The sequence below is a fragment of the Electrophorus electricus genome, chromosome 3 (assembly GCF_041902795.1).
Source record: "Electrophorus electricus isolate QZ-2024a chromosome 3, ASM4190279v1, whole genome shotgun sequence".
In the NCBI taxonomy this organism is placed as follows: Eukaryota; Metazoa; Chordata; class Actinopteri; order Gymnotiformes; family Gymnotidae; genus Electrophorus; species Electrophorus electricus.
The window spans coordinates 8,763,346-8,777,500 of record NC_137499.1 but is presented as its reverse complement, the minus strand read 5'-3'; the positions used below and the strand labels follow the sequence as shown (position 1 = coordinate 8,777,500).

General features: G+C 48.7%; 1 protein-coding gene across 5 annotated transcripts in view; it reads right to left on the bottom strand.

The window, feature by feature from the left end:
* Nucleotides 1–14,155, bottom strand: part of afg2a (AAA ATPase AFG2A) — a 54,285-nt gene that overhangs the window by 39,589 nt on the left and 541 nt on the right. For 2 of the 5 annotated variants that reach the window (XM_081710149.1, XM_081710150.1), the window contains exons 2-11: nucleotides 14,013–14,137; nucleotides 13,456–13,613; nucleotides 13,139–13,197; nucleotides 12,352–12,924; nucleotides 12,119–12,248; nucleotides 11,899–11,955; nucleotides 11,327–11,450; nucleotides 10,568–10,823; nucleotides 6,014–6,168; nucleotides 3,760–3,969 (exon numbers count right to left, since the gene is read on the bottom strand). In XM_081710149.1, coding sequence (XP_081566275.1) covers nucleotides 3,760–3,969; nucleotides 6,014–6,168; nucleotides 10,568–10,823; nucleotides 11,327–11,450; nucleotides 11,899–11,955; nucleotides 12,119–12,248; nucleotides 12,352–12,924; nucleotides 13,139–13,197; nucleotides 13,456–13,613; nucleotides 14,013–14,137 — 1,847 coding nt within the window. The other 3 variants (XM_081710147.1, XM_081710148.1, XM_081710151.1) reach the window with 3 other exon arrangements.

The window sequence follows — 14,155 nt, the reverse complement described above, 5'->3', positions numbered from 1 at the left end:
TCAGCAGGTAACAGGTATACTGAAATATGACTGCAGCATGTCTGATTGTAGTCAACAAAAGATCAGACACAGACACACTCTCTCTCTCTCTCTCTCTCTCTCTGTATGTGTGTTGGTTATCAGCTCAAAGCAACCTGAACACGCCCGTTTTCTTTTTCCTCAGTTTGCACAGAGCACTCTCAACCATTTCACTGCGAGTTATACCGTGTATGACTATGTATGTGACAATTAAACCAAACTTGGGCATGTCGGCTTTGAAGCAGACAGACTACAGGAGCCGAAGACCCTACACCTGCCTACACACCCGTCAGCTAGGAACAGGCAACCCAGGTTGCACTTCACACGTGCTCACCAAAACCGGACAGCAGAAGACTGGAAAAATCCTGCCTGCTTGGATGAGTCTGGACGTCTGCTGTGGCATTCAGACAGGGGGGTCGGAGTTTGGCATAAACAACATGAAACCCATCCTGCCTGGTGTCAACCGTTCAGGCCGCTGGTGGTGTAGTGGTGTCGGGGAGATTTTCTTGGCACACTTTGTGCCCCTGAACAACAATCTGTGTTACAAAGAATTAAGGCAGTTCTGAAAGCAAAATGGGGTTCAACCCAGCACTAGAAATGTGGACCTGACGCACCCTGGACCTGACACACTGAGGCAGCGTGAACCCGACACTGCCTGGACCTGACACACTGAGACAGCACGGACCTGACGCAGTTATTACTCTCTGGAATCTCACTGGAATATACAGACATGACTCCACTTTTCCCAGATTCTGTATATCAATGCTGATGGCTAGAAGTGCAAAACACATATTAGCTCTATAAGTGCAATAAACAATACCTCACACACACACACACACACACGAGGCTACACGTCAGTTTTATACCATGTGTGATAGGCTACGATAGTGTACTCGTGAGAAGTTTATAAAACTTACATAATACTATACTAATATAATTATAATAATAATAATAATAAAGCTATGTTAAACTATAATACATTATATTCTAGTAATAATCATACCATACCATTACTACAACATTACAATAAGTGTAATAATAATAATCCAGGTGTTAGGGGTCCACCACAGCCTTGTTGAGGGAGTTTGGCGTTAGCGGGCGGCTGCTAACAGGAGTGGTGCAGGGGTTACCAAGAGTGTCTGGACATGCTGCTCAGTGGTTGTATATAAGGAACGCTTTGCTTAGATGGGGAATACAGCACATGAGTGGAGTGACTGGGGTGTTCAGTGTCTTAGGTACATCGAGAACTGTGTGTGTGTGTATGTATATATATATATATATGATAGATAGTATGTGTATGCACGATTACACTCTTGTAATCGTGCACACACACACACACACACACACACACACTTTTGCAGGAAGTATGCCCCATTACACTCTCTCCTCCATCTGTCACGGAAACAAAGACGTGTGTGTGTGTGTGTGTGTGTGTGTGTGTGTTTCAATAGCACAGATGTTCCTGTTCCTATGCTTGTGCATGTGTGTGTGTATGCACGATTACAAGAGTGTGTGTTATGTGCAGTAGGACACGTTGAAAGCCTTTGGTGCATATGTAGTGTGTTTTGGTCAGTTCATAAGCAGGTATTCAGATCAAGTTTATAATCTTAATTTAAAACACGTGTCCAGAACTGTTACAGCTGAAATTAAATTGGTTTAGTAGTTAAGCAGACATCTGTGTTTATATAAAAAAACTGGGTTTATATACAAAACTGGGTTTATATTGCAAAACTGGGTTTATATACAAATTGTTGTTTTTCCATTTTGTTTTGAGGTTTATACCCAAAAGTGAGCTGTTGCATATAAATGTGGTTTCTATTTAAAGTGTTTTTTGTATATAAATGTTTGTGTATAAATGGGTTCTCTATGGAAGTGGTGTTTTTGTGGGGGGTTTGGTGTTTGTGAAGTGGTGTTTGGATATACATGGGTTTTCTGTGGTGTTTGTGAAATGGCGTTTGTGAAGTGGTGTTTGTGGGGGGGTTGGTGTTTGTGAAGTGGCGTTTGTGAAGTGGTGTTTGTAGGGGGTTGGTGTTTGTGAAGTGGTGTTTGGGGGTGGGGGGATTGAGTTGTGCTCCTACCTGCCCCTCTCTGCAGCTAAGGCGTCAATCTCATCAAAGAAGACAACAGAGGGAGAGACGGCCCGGGCCTTCCGGAAAACCTTTTGCCAAAACACCACAGTAATCAGCATTTTCACACATATAAACATATAAAAATATACACGCAAGTACACACACAGACTCGAAGACACTCACACCCACAAGAACAAACCCACACACACACTCACCCACCTCCCTCACGGCTCTTTCGGATTCGCCCACATATTTACTCAGCAACTCGGGCCCCTGTAACACAGGCAAGTCCCAGGAAAGTCAGACATCTGTCACAGAGCACAGCTCACGCCCCACACCTGTGACCCAGAGAGCACAGCTCACGCCACACACCTGTGACCCAGAGAGCACAGCTCACGCCACACACCTGTGACCCAGAGAGCACAGCTCACGCCACACACCTGTGACCCAGAGAGCACAGCTCACGCCACACTGAAGGCGCATGAATAGAGGAGGAGAAGACTTTCTCTAACTCACACATGGCACCTCGCACACCTGATACAAAGACACAGTGTCCGTGAAAGTACACAGTCGCAGACAAGACACTTCAGTTCGATCCAGACCCTCAAATGTCCACTTTTTAAACGAGTACGTAAAGAGAGAATGATTGTGTGCTAAATTTCCAACAGGTATGCAAATTGAATCGACATGAGAGAGAGAAATGACTTTCTTGCCAAAAAAGCAAATTTTTTTTTACTCATTTCTTAATGCTTAAAAACTACTCATACGATTCCTATAGCCAGTTAAAGCAGCTTTCTACATTATGTGCGATAACGTTTGCCATCTAATAGAGGAGGCTGGGTCCTCCACCTGTTCATCCACCCCAGTCTCAGCTCGGTGTGCTCTGCAGGAGTCATACTCACCACTTCTGTAAAGCTGCTTTGTGACGGCGTTTTGTAAAAAGCACCACACGCACACGTTCACACTGCCGTTCTTAGAGTGCACTGGACTACTCCAACGGAACCTGTGCCTCAAACTACAAACTACAGCAGAGGCCCCTGAAGTGAGGACCCTCTCAGCTGTCAGGGTGGGTCTGATGTGAGGACCCTCTCTGTCTTAATGAGATGTTGATAGTAAAGAGGACACTCTGGACACAGCAGTTTAAACAAAAGACTGTAAACATGGTCTTTCTCTCTCTCTCTCTCTCTCTCTCTCCCCCCCTCACACACACACACACACACACACACACACACACGTCATTGGGTTGCCACACCAGGCGACAGCTATCAAAACAGTCCCCACTCCGTCACACACACACCCTTCCTGTCAGCTGATCAGTCTTCATTAGTCAGGCTCTGACAGCACAGTGGGGGGGGGGGGGGGGGCACCATTGGAAGCAAGTGTGTGTGTGTGTGTGTGTGTGTGTGTGTGATGAATAAGAATGACCAGAAGATGGGGTCTGATCTACTGTGGAAAGCACAGAGTGAGAAAGACAAAGAGGATGAGAGACAGAAGGACAAAGATGATCTGTCCACATCTCACTGGCACCAATCTCACCTCACTTACTCCATCCACGTCTCACTGGCATTAAGTCCCAAAAGAAAAAGAAAGCATCTAAACAACATTATGTAGAACTACTCAAGACAAACAAATCCAAATGCAGTAGAGACACTTCCCGACGCGCTCCATGCACCTTGATGGCGAGGAAGTTGAGCTGGCTCTCATTTGCCAGGGCTTTGGCGATCATGGTCTTGGAACAGCCTGGAGGGCCGTACAGCAGGACACCTTTAGGGGGCGCTATGCCCAGCCGAGAGAAGGCCTCCGGGTGCTTCAGAGGCCATTCCACAGCCTGCTTCAGTTTCAGCTTCACATCCTCCATCCCACCAATGTCACTCCAACGCACCTGGAAACACGCGTGCACACACACACGGTCACACACTTTGAACGTAGCGGGCATCTGCAGTCACCATGTGTTTTGACACTGGAATTCCCCCCAGCTTGCACGCAGAGCAATATTCAGGAATACTTGGACAGAATTACATTTTATTCCACATCATTTCAGTGAAACACTCAAAGCAAGACCAAGATCAAGAAAGACAAGACGACTCGGCCTGTATGCTGCCTTGATGTTAAGGTGAGCACAGGGAGCAGAGCACTGAGACCCAGAGGGCTCCTGAGGTCATGGGTCATACTGACCAATGCAAGTGCAAGCTCTGCATAAGAGCATTTACTTTAATGTCATCGCACCACTCGAGGTGTTTATGCTATAATATCAACCCCAACACTCTTGAGGTGTTTTTGCTATAATGTGAACCTACCACTCTTGAGGTGTTTCTGACTTAGCTGCGTGTGTGTGTACAGGCAGAGTGCTTTCGGTATGTCATAATATGACAAAGGGCAATTCCTCAAATCTCTCATTCAGCTTCTGAGATCTCTCATTAAGGGGTGAATCTGTGACCCACCCCATCAGTGAGATGGAGTGCTTACGGTGTGATGTACTTCAATAACTACACATTAATTTATCTGCTTCCTTCAGTACTCTGTTGTTTAGTACTCATGAACGTTAACTACACAGTGATCCATAAAAATAAAAGAATTTAAAAAGCAGATGCGCGCATGCAAGCGCTCTCGTAAACACACAAAAATAAGGGGGGGGGAGAGGAAAAGACAAAGGGAGGGAGGGGAGAGAGAGAGAGGGAGGAGAGAACAAGGGAGAGAATGAGAATGAGAGAGAGGGAGAGAGGAAGAGAGGCCTCTGGGTCCAAGGCATGTGGCTGCACTGGAAGTATCTTATAGAAGAATGAGAAGCAAATGTTGGAGGTCATCTGGATCTGATTAGTGCTGTGGAAGACAGACATCGCCCGTATGTGAAGAGGGAAAGCCACACACTCACCCCACCCCACACACACACACACACACACCCAGCTTGTCTGCTTCTCTCCAATCCTCTTTCCAACTCTCCTAATCATCTGCTCTTTTCTGTGTGTGTATGTGGGGGGGGGGGTAATCTCAGTCCAGTGCAGGAAGCAAAGCTGCGCTGCCCAGGGCAACACATCACCATGACGATCTGATTCCAATTAGTGGCAGGATGATGTGAGAGCCTCTTCCTGTATGGTTACATCCCTCTTGCTCACACACACACAGAAATGTGTCCTGTGTGTGCGCATGCTGAGTTGCACATAAAACCCCTAAAAACATCCCTTGTCTGGCCCCAGTTCGGGTTTGTGTGTGTGACTGTGCACAAGCACATGAGATCTACTGAATAACAATGGACACACAGTAATGGAACTTCCCTTCTGCTTAGTGTGTGTGTGTGTGTGTGTGTGTGTAAATGAGATTGTGTGAGAGTGATTAAAAACCCAAGGAAAAGGTTGGTTAGGTACTTCTCAAATACCTCTCTCTCTCCCTCTCTCTCTTTTGCAGTTGCTCTGTTCATCAAGTGTGACTATGTAAACCCTCTATAAAGAGATTTCCACCCCCCACCCCCCCGGCACAAAAACCAAAACACAACACAAAGGAACATTCTGCATTCCTCCATCAACACCCACACTCTCTCTCTCTCATTTCCCCTTGCTCAGCAACTTTTTTTTTTTTTTTTTTTTTTTTTTTTTAAATCAAACTGTTCAACATAATTCTGTAGTTCTCACTGAAAGTCATATGCAGGGAAACCAGTAACAGTGCTGCACTTTGGCTCTGCCTGTGGTAGGGGCCTGTGTGTGTGCGGTGTGACAGCACCTCGAGTTCCCCTCTGTGACCCGAACGCTAATATTAGCCGCCAAGCTAATGCGCCTCAGCTTTCAAAGATAAGACCCGGCCAGAGTGCACAAACTACGCAGGACATGTTACGTTACATCGCCATGTTTAAGTCATCGGTGGCCTGTTCAGTCGCACACCGGTTCACCGTGACCTTGGACTGGTGAGAGGACTGAGGCGGGCGATCAGCGCACCTTTGGCACGTCGATGGTGACCTCTCGCATGGCGCTGGGCTTGACCTGCATCATGGCCAGTTTGAGGTCGGAGGTCGTGACCTTCACTCTGTCCACCACCTCGAGGTCAGAGAGGGCAGGAGCGGAGGCCAGAACTCTCCTCAGCGCATGAAGTCCTGCATCGTAAACAAAAAGAAGACAAGCTCAGAGTGCCCAGGGGTTAGGAGGAGAAACACCACTCACGTGTGCCCAGGGGTAAGATGACCCTCTACACCAGACCACATCCGGGCCTCTAACTATCTCCGCGTGAGATCGTTGGAAAATTTGAAGGCAAAAGTAAATGTGTACCTACGGCACCTATTACACTGCGATTGGTGCACGAAATCAAGGACCTTGACGAAATACAACTACACTGCTTTTATTTTGAAGGCAACTGTTTTGTTTTTGTTTTTTAAATTTGCGTCTTCCGCTCAGTGCGCTTATGCACCTTCAACTCAAAACGTCTCAATAAATGAGTTGTATAGCTAGGAGTTAGCTCTTAGCCAAGGTTAGCTGTTAGCCCGTAAATATGTAGGCTAACGTTAAAAAAAGAAAGACTGACACAGAATGCAGAGTTTTTAACAAGGAATGGACTTCTAAATTTTCATTTACTGAAGTCAAAGGTAAAGCTGTGTGCTTAGTTTGTGGAGAGCAGATAGTTGTGTTTAAGGATTAGAATTTGAATCGCCATTACGAGACTAAACACGCGGAGAAATACAAGAAATACATTAGCCTAAATAACAAATATTGACAAAATATGGGGCTAATATTGAATAGTACAACATTACTGATAAAAGGATTATAGCGTTAGGGATATTTGTTAACAGAAAGCAAACCTAAGCAGGCATGCCACTGATACCAGTTAAAAAATACAATATGTATTTGTTAGTTCCAGCTCGTTTGCAAAAGTGCTAATATTCCCCTACTCTGTCAGCTCAGATATCCATTCTCTGTATATCTATATTATTGTCACAGAAAAGATTAGCCTACTACAATGTGTTTTACACCTCAGATATTCAACCTGACTTCAATGCACTTGTTCAAGCCCAAAACAGGCTAGATTTCTCTCATTGAGCATTTTTATATAAAGTTAATGTGATGCTGGTCTTTGAAAAACTAGATTTTTTGTGTAAAGTTGTGATGCTAGTTTTTTAAAACGCTGCAGAAGATGCTCATTTTCAAAACATGTTTGTTAAATTGTGCTATAATTCTGTGCTCCACATTTTCATGTTATTGTAATGTTTTACTTACTGTTTTTTATGAAGAGATAGTATATATACTGTATACAGTATATAGGTATTGAGTAGAACTGAGTTAAGTATATTAGTCTGGCCCTCTCAAACCATTCCAATTTCTCATGTGGCCCCATGGGAAAATTAATTGCCCACCCCTGCTCTACACCCTGACTCACTACACCGGCCTGGAAATATATCCAAACACAGGTTGCACTTTACAAAAGAAATCATTTCTGATTATTAGCATTTTTTCTTATAAATGCATTAATATACAAACAAGGCCTAAATTAAACAGAAAGCTTAATCTGTTGGCTAGAATTATTGGCCAAAATTCCAATATCGATCCAGTAATGAAATTCAAAATTGTCTTTGACATAATACATTCTGCACCTTTTACATCAGGCACGCGCACACCTGCGGCTTTCATTCCTCCTGGCTGGAGGTACAGTGGATTCGTGATTACAGGATTACATCGTGTTTATATGAAACACAGGCTGAGTGGGCAGCAGCAGTTCCCCGGGCAGACTGGAGTCTGTGGGCCTGGAGGACGGGTACGCCGCAAAACTTCTGGCCTGATCAGTCTGGGGCTTGTGTTCTACATACTGCAATTGTGAACGCATCACGGCGATACGGGCGACCGCGGCAGTTGGCACTCGCGCAGAAACGTTCAGCGGCAAAGCAAAAACACCAACATCCAGCACTTTAACAGATGAGGCGGGGAGTGTGTGTGGAGGGGGGGGGGGCACACTTCCTTGGGCTATCCTCATTTCAAATAGACATTTGGTTAAGAAAACATCCGACATTCTGTTATTGTGAGGTATGTGTTTGTTTGTGTGTGTGTGTGTATGTGTGTGCGCGCGAGAGAGAAAGAAACAGACACACTAATATGAACCAAATGTGGATTTTTCTCAACTCTTCCTTTTTCCTTCTCTCTCCCTCTGTATGTCCAGCTGTATCCTCAGTGGTCGCCCCTGATTCCAAGAAAATATATATATATATATATATATATCGCAAAACATCCCACTTGGCCAAGGCGCAGCTTCCCCGGCCCTCGCGACCGGGAACGCTCGCTTCTTTCATCCCAACAGGAAGCGAGGGAAGGAGAACGAGGCGTGTGGAAGAGACATGGCTGGCGTTAGGGCTCAATGTGGTTCCAGTTAGCGTGCTTAAAACTAGCCCCTGAACGCTCACACCTGTTCCAGAGAGTGAGACGCCACCCCGCAGAGGCACGCTGGACAGCTCCGGGCCGGGAGCGTCTGGTGCCGTCGTGTGACTGGTTAGCCAAGCCCAGGATCGGTGGGCTCGCCCTCGCTTGGTTTCCTCATTGCCAGGCTTTGGCAGAGCAACAGAGGAGCGGAGGAGCGGGTGGGGAAGCGCAGGAGAGAAAAGGGAAATGGGAGCATCGTCGTTGGGGCGCGCGGGTCTTTCTGGAACTTTCTGCGCAGCGCACCTGCGCTGGGCTGAGGCGTCTCGCTGGAAAAGAATAACACGTATCCAACCAAAGACACCAAAAAGGAGACGAGAAGGAGAAGTGGGAGGAAAGAGGTACAGATTTACGCTCGCCGGCCAGGAGCGTTACCTCATCTGGCCACTAGAGAGCAATAGGCATTATTTTTAATAATAGGTCCTCCACGGCCCGGGCGGAATAACAGAAAAAACTGTTCAGGAGTTCTCTTCCGCTGTTATAGGACACCCTCCGATTTCTACAACTCGGAGAGAGCATTACGGAATCCTGCTCCTTCATCGACAGGAGCGCAGAGCTGGATCTGCCACCGATGCAAGTCCGGAAGCGGCTCAGCAGTGTGTGCGCGCGTGCATGCTCAGGGCCCAGCGTGGAGAAGAGGGTCATTGCAACCTGCAGCTAATCGATCTTCTGCAGTAGAGGAGTGGATTTCAGCAAGTGAGGGGGCTGTGTGTCACAGGACTGGAATGCTGAGTGCACAGTAACTTTACCAAACACACAGACACACACACACAGCTGTGTATTAAGGACAAGGATCTCAGCTTGGTGCAGGAGGTCAGTGCTGTGTTAGATACTGTAACTGCCAGGCCATAAGAGAAGTCGAGAGAAGTCACACAAGAAACGCGTACACACTCGGACACACAAAGACAGCTGCCTTGGCCGTGGTCACACAAAAGCCTTCTCTCAGGAGACACAGAAATGCAGACAACAGTGTGATGTGTGTCTGGCTCAGTTCTCCCCTCCTCCCTCGCTCTCTCCTTCCTAAAGTTCCTCCAGCTGTCAGGAGGTCGCCAACATGACCCTCAATAGCCACATCCTGTCTGGACAGGAAATGCTGTCATTGTGTCCTAAAAGGGGAAAAGGCCGGTGAACCTTTAGGCACGCTCACCTGAAAAAGTGTGTGGTGTGTTTGTGTCAAACATGCTCACAGAGGGAAATAAAGTAGAACAGCAGAAGGAAAGCAAAAAAACAACAGGAAAATGGGCGGGAAGACTGAACAATGGCAGTAAACAAACTACAGTGTAGCTCCCCACACGGCGTCTCCTCACCGTGTCCCCAAACAGCGTCCCCACACCCAGTCATGCTCCTGTAAACCTTCCCAGCCTACCATGTCTCTGGCAGTCTAAACCCCAGTACAAGAACCTTACGTCTCTCTCTCTCACACACACACACACACACTTCAGCAACAGAACCCGTATTTAACCCCTCACATACTCTAGTGCTGATTTGTTACCACATCTCGAGAGGTCAGAGGTCACAGGCACACAATCTGCTGTTAAAAAAAGCTGGCGGGAAGCAGACGTCGTTTTTTGTTTTTTTTTAGCAGCTGCGGTGGGCAAACAAGTGTGAGCTGGTTTAATCGGGTGTGAGCTGGTTTAATCTAATCAGAGGTGTGAGTTGGTTTAATCAGAGGTGTGAGCTGGTTTAATCTAATCAGAGGTGTGAGCTGGTTTGCGTAGGACAGATATTAACATGCACGCTGAATGAAAAAGGCAATCGGCATGTTACACTAGAGAGGGAAAGCGAGGGACTGGTGTGTGTGTGTGTGTCCAGGGTCCTCTTCTGGCTTTCCACTAAACCCCGATCCCCTCCACATCCGTAACTGCTGATGCTAAGGGCACACATCAAGACCACCCAAGAGCCACACACAACTTTCAGCTGCTTGATGGAGCAGGATAGAAGCTTATTAAATGAAACAAAAGTAAACAAAGTTTACTTGTAAGCAAAGTTACCCACATCCTGAACAGTGACCACAATACCAAAACCAACATATACACACGCACGTGCTCAGAGGCATTCACACACACACACAGGTTTTAGTGGTCTGCTAAAACTGACCGGCCTCCTTGCAGACGGCAGCGAGGTCCGCGCCGACGTATCCATGCGCCGCATCAGCTAGTTCCTGCAGCTCCTCTGTGGTGGCCTCACAGGGGACAGAGCGCAGCTGCTTCTGTAGGATGTCCCTCCGCCCGTCGGCCCCGGGGACGCCCACCTCCAGCTCCTTGTCAAAGCGGCCAGGCCGGCGCAGGGCGGGGTCCAGTGCGTGGGGCCTGTTGGTCGCCCCCAGCACCAGCAGGTTACCGCGGTGACCCTCCTGCGGACACAGAGGGAATGCCCTCGTCATTCCCGCCGCGGAGCGGAAGCCCCGGGGGCTCGGAGGGTCTCCTGCAACCCGTCCAGCAACTGTTGCGCAGACGTTAAAGTCAGATCTCAAAATCAAACTGATTTATATAGAACGTATTCTGCCACTGCTGAGAGTCATACACACACACTCTGTTGGTGCCCAGAGCGGGGAAAGTGGCCCAAATCAGCCCAGAGAGGGAGCACAACGCTGAGGTCAAAGCTGGGAATACTCCCCACAAGAGAACAAAGTGCTTACACACTTGTGTTCTTACTTACACACACTCATGCATGCTTGCATGCACGCATGCGCACACACACACACACACACACCCTCACTCGCTCAGATCATACAACCCTGCACCAAAAGTAATACAGGAAAGAAACTTTGTGATGGATTAGACTGACTGTCTGACTGATTGGCCGCCTGACTGATTAGCCGTGTCCTACAGGAGTCCCGGATGGCCTGGCACTCACAGATCCGATGCCGTCCATGAGTGTGAGCAGGGAGGCCACCACGCGCTTCTCCACCTCGTTCTGGGCGCCCTCCCTCTTTGGACATAGCGCATCCAGCTCATCAATGAAGATGATCGCAGGCTGCCTGAACCAACCACACACACACACACACACACACGCAGCCTGATTAGCAGGATTTCTTTATGTGAAGTCAAAGTCTTTTTATTTATCTGAGGCTCAGGGCAGATCGGCAGTGAGACGGAAAGTCTAATGAATAACAATCTAACGACAGACGTGAAGATGTACATGTGCGGCACGTAGCAGTGCGGCTCGCGGCGCATCCGTAAAGTATGCAAATATATCCAAACGTACTGCAGCGCATTGTGTGTTTTAAGTAAGAGTTTTTACAGCCGGACAGACTGAGCAGCAGAGAATCACATGTTCGCCTGTTAGGTGCCTTAAACACTGAATCTGTGCAGCTGGTCACAGGTCCCTGGGTGTTCGTGCAAACGTGCACACAAGGGTGTACGTCTGCCACAAGGTAGCCGTGGTGATGATGCCGACCAAAACGGGGTGGATTTATCTGCCTGTACCTTCTCGAGGCTTCTGCAAATATCTGGCGGAGACGTGCTTCTGTTTCACCGTAAAATCTGCAACAACAAATAAATAAATAAAATGACCACAAAACAGCTTCAACCCCCCACAGGGCTTCTGTACACACTGACTGTGCTAAAGGGCTCATCATGTGTTCCTGAGGGTCTGAGCCAACACAACTCTGCCTCCTCCGTTTGGACCAATCATCTCAGTACGCACTTGCTCATGATCTCTGGGCCGTTGATGACAGTCATGTGGGCCCCCACCTCATTGGCTACCGCACGTCCTATCATGGTCTTTCCCGTGCCAGGTGGGCCATATAACAGAACTCCTCTAGGGGGCGGGATTCCTGAGCAGAAGGACACGGACGTTAGTGGGACTCTGGACCGCAAGACGGGTCAGGACATGAGGACAGCGAGCGTCCTGGCTGTTCTGAGAGTGCGTGTGCTCACCATACTTCCGGAAGACCTCTGGGTGCTGGAGGGGCAGCTCAATCGTCTCCCTGATGTCCTGCAGCTGAGCGTTCAACCCTCCGATCATAGCGTACGTGACCTTCGGCCTCTCCTGACCCTCGTCCTCGGCAGCACGTGCACAGTCGTGGGCAAAGGTTAGTTTGGTCGCGGGGCAGACGGCGTAGAAGGTGTCGCTCCCACAGCGAGAGGCAGGGGGCGCCGGGGACTCGCCGGGCATCGCCGGCATGGGGGGCAGGGGGCTGTCGGACAGGGAGTGGACGCTGCGGACGAGGGGCGTGGCACTCCGTTTACTCGGTGTGGTGGGGGTCAGAGGTGAAGGGTGGCAACATCGTGTCGGGGTGCTGGCAGACAGGCCGGGCGGCACGGGGTTCAGGGTCAGCTGACGTAGCTCCAGAGACAGATCCAGGGACGTGTCCTGCACAGGGGACTGCACGCAAGCATGGGGAGAGAGAGTGACCCCGTCCACACCCTTCACCGAGTCCACCCTGACGTCACAGCTGCGTCCAAAATACAACACGGGCAAGGACGTGCCAGAGAGCAGGAGCCTGCCCTCTAAAAGAAGGAGAGAGAGAGAGAGAGAGAGAGAGAGAAGTACGGAGTGCCTTCTCACGCATACACTCCACAGTTTACGGATTCTTACGTTGCTACAAACATGCAATTTCAGTCCTAAAAATGCATTACTGAAAAACACGCACGGCTCCGGTCACGTGTACTGAATCGCTGCAGTGACCCTCCAGTGTCGAACAACATCGGACTGTAAGCTTACCCCACGAACGCACGAGGAAACTTCTGAAGTCTTCCGTAACCAGGCGCTCATCCTCCGGTCTGAAATCAGAGAACACGCGCGGATTCAGCGCACACAGGCGAGAAAAGCGACGTAACCACCAGATGGCGACATTGACTCAAAAATGGCAAGCGGGCACATACTCCATAGATGCCTCAATAATGCACTCCTCTTTATTCTTCACTATTCTTTACTGTGATAGTTTGCATTTTATTAAGAATTCACGTTGTCAAAAGGTGTCCTCTACAACATGAGCCTCTAAAAACGCAGGTGGGGTTGGTGTTGGCTGGGGCCTTTACTGTAGCGACAGCCGGAGCTCTTCTGCCTGAAGGATCGGCCCCGTGATGGGCTGCACTGTAACTCCAGCACCTGGCCGCACGCCCAAGCTTTTCTGGGTGTCAGACGTCAGGCCCACCCTTCTACTGGGGAACAGGGACACCGGCCACGCTACACACACCTATGGACACATGGACACACACACACACACACACACATCAGGCCAGCCCTTCTACTAGTGAACAGAGACACAGATCACGCTACACACACACACACACACACACCAGGCCCACTGGCCACGCTACACACACCTACAGACACACACATACACACAAACGCCCAAACTCACACCCACAAACATCAAGTGAGTGAGAGCGAGTGACATGGTTAAAGTGCAGATAGGGACTATTCTGCTATCTGGACAATAGTACACAGTCCTCCAGGACTAAAACAGCATGGACAAGAAGACCTTCAGCTGCTGGTGTTAAGCCTTCACTGGATTCACAGCATCATTCAACACACACACACACACACACACACACACACACACACACACACACACACACACACACACACACACCTCCTGCTGTCCCGTAGAACTTGTGAGGAGAACAGGTCGTCCGATGCAAGCGTTCACGCTCTTTATCGTGCTCACGCTCAGCTGGGCTAGATAAGACCTCCATCGCTTCGGGGCCGTTTCTTCCGCTGCCTCGCGCAAGCGAG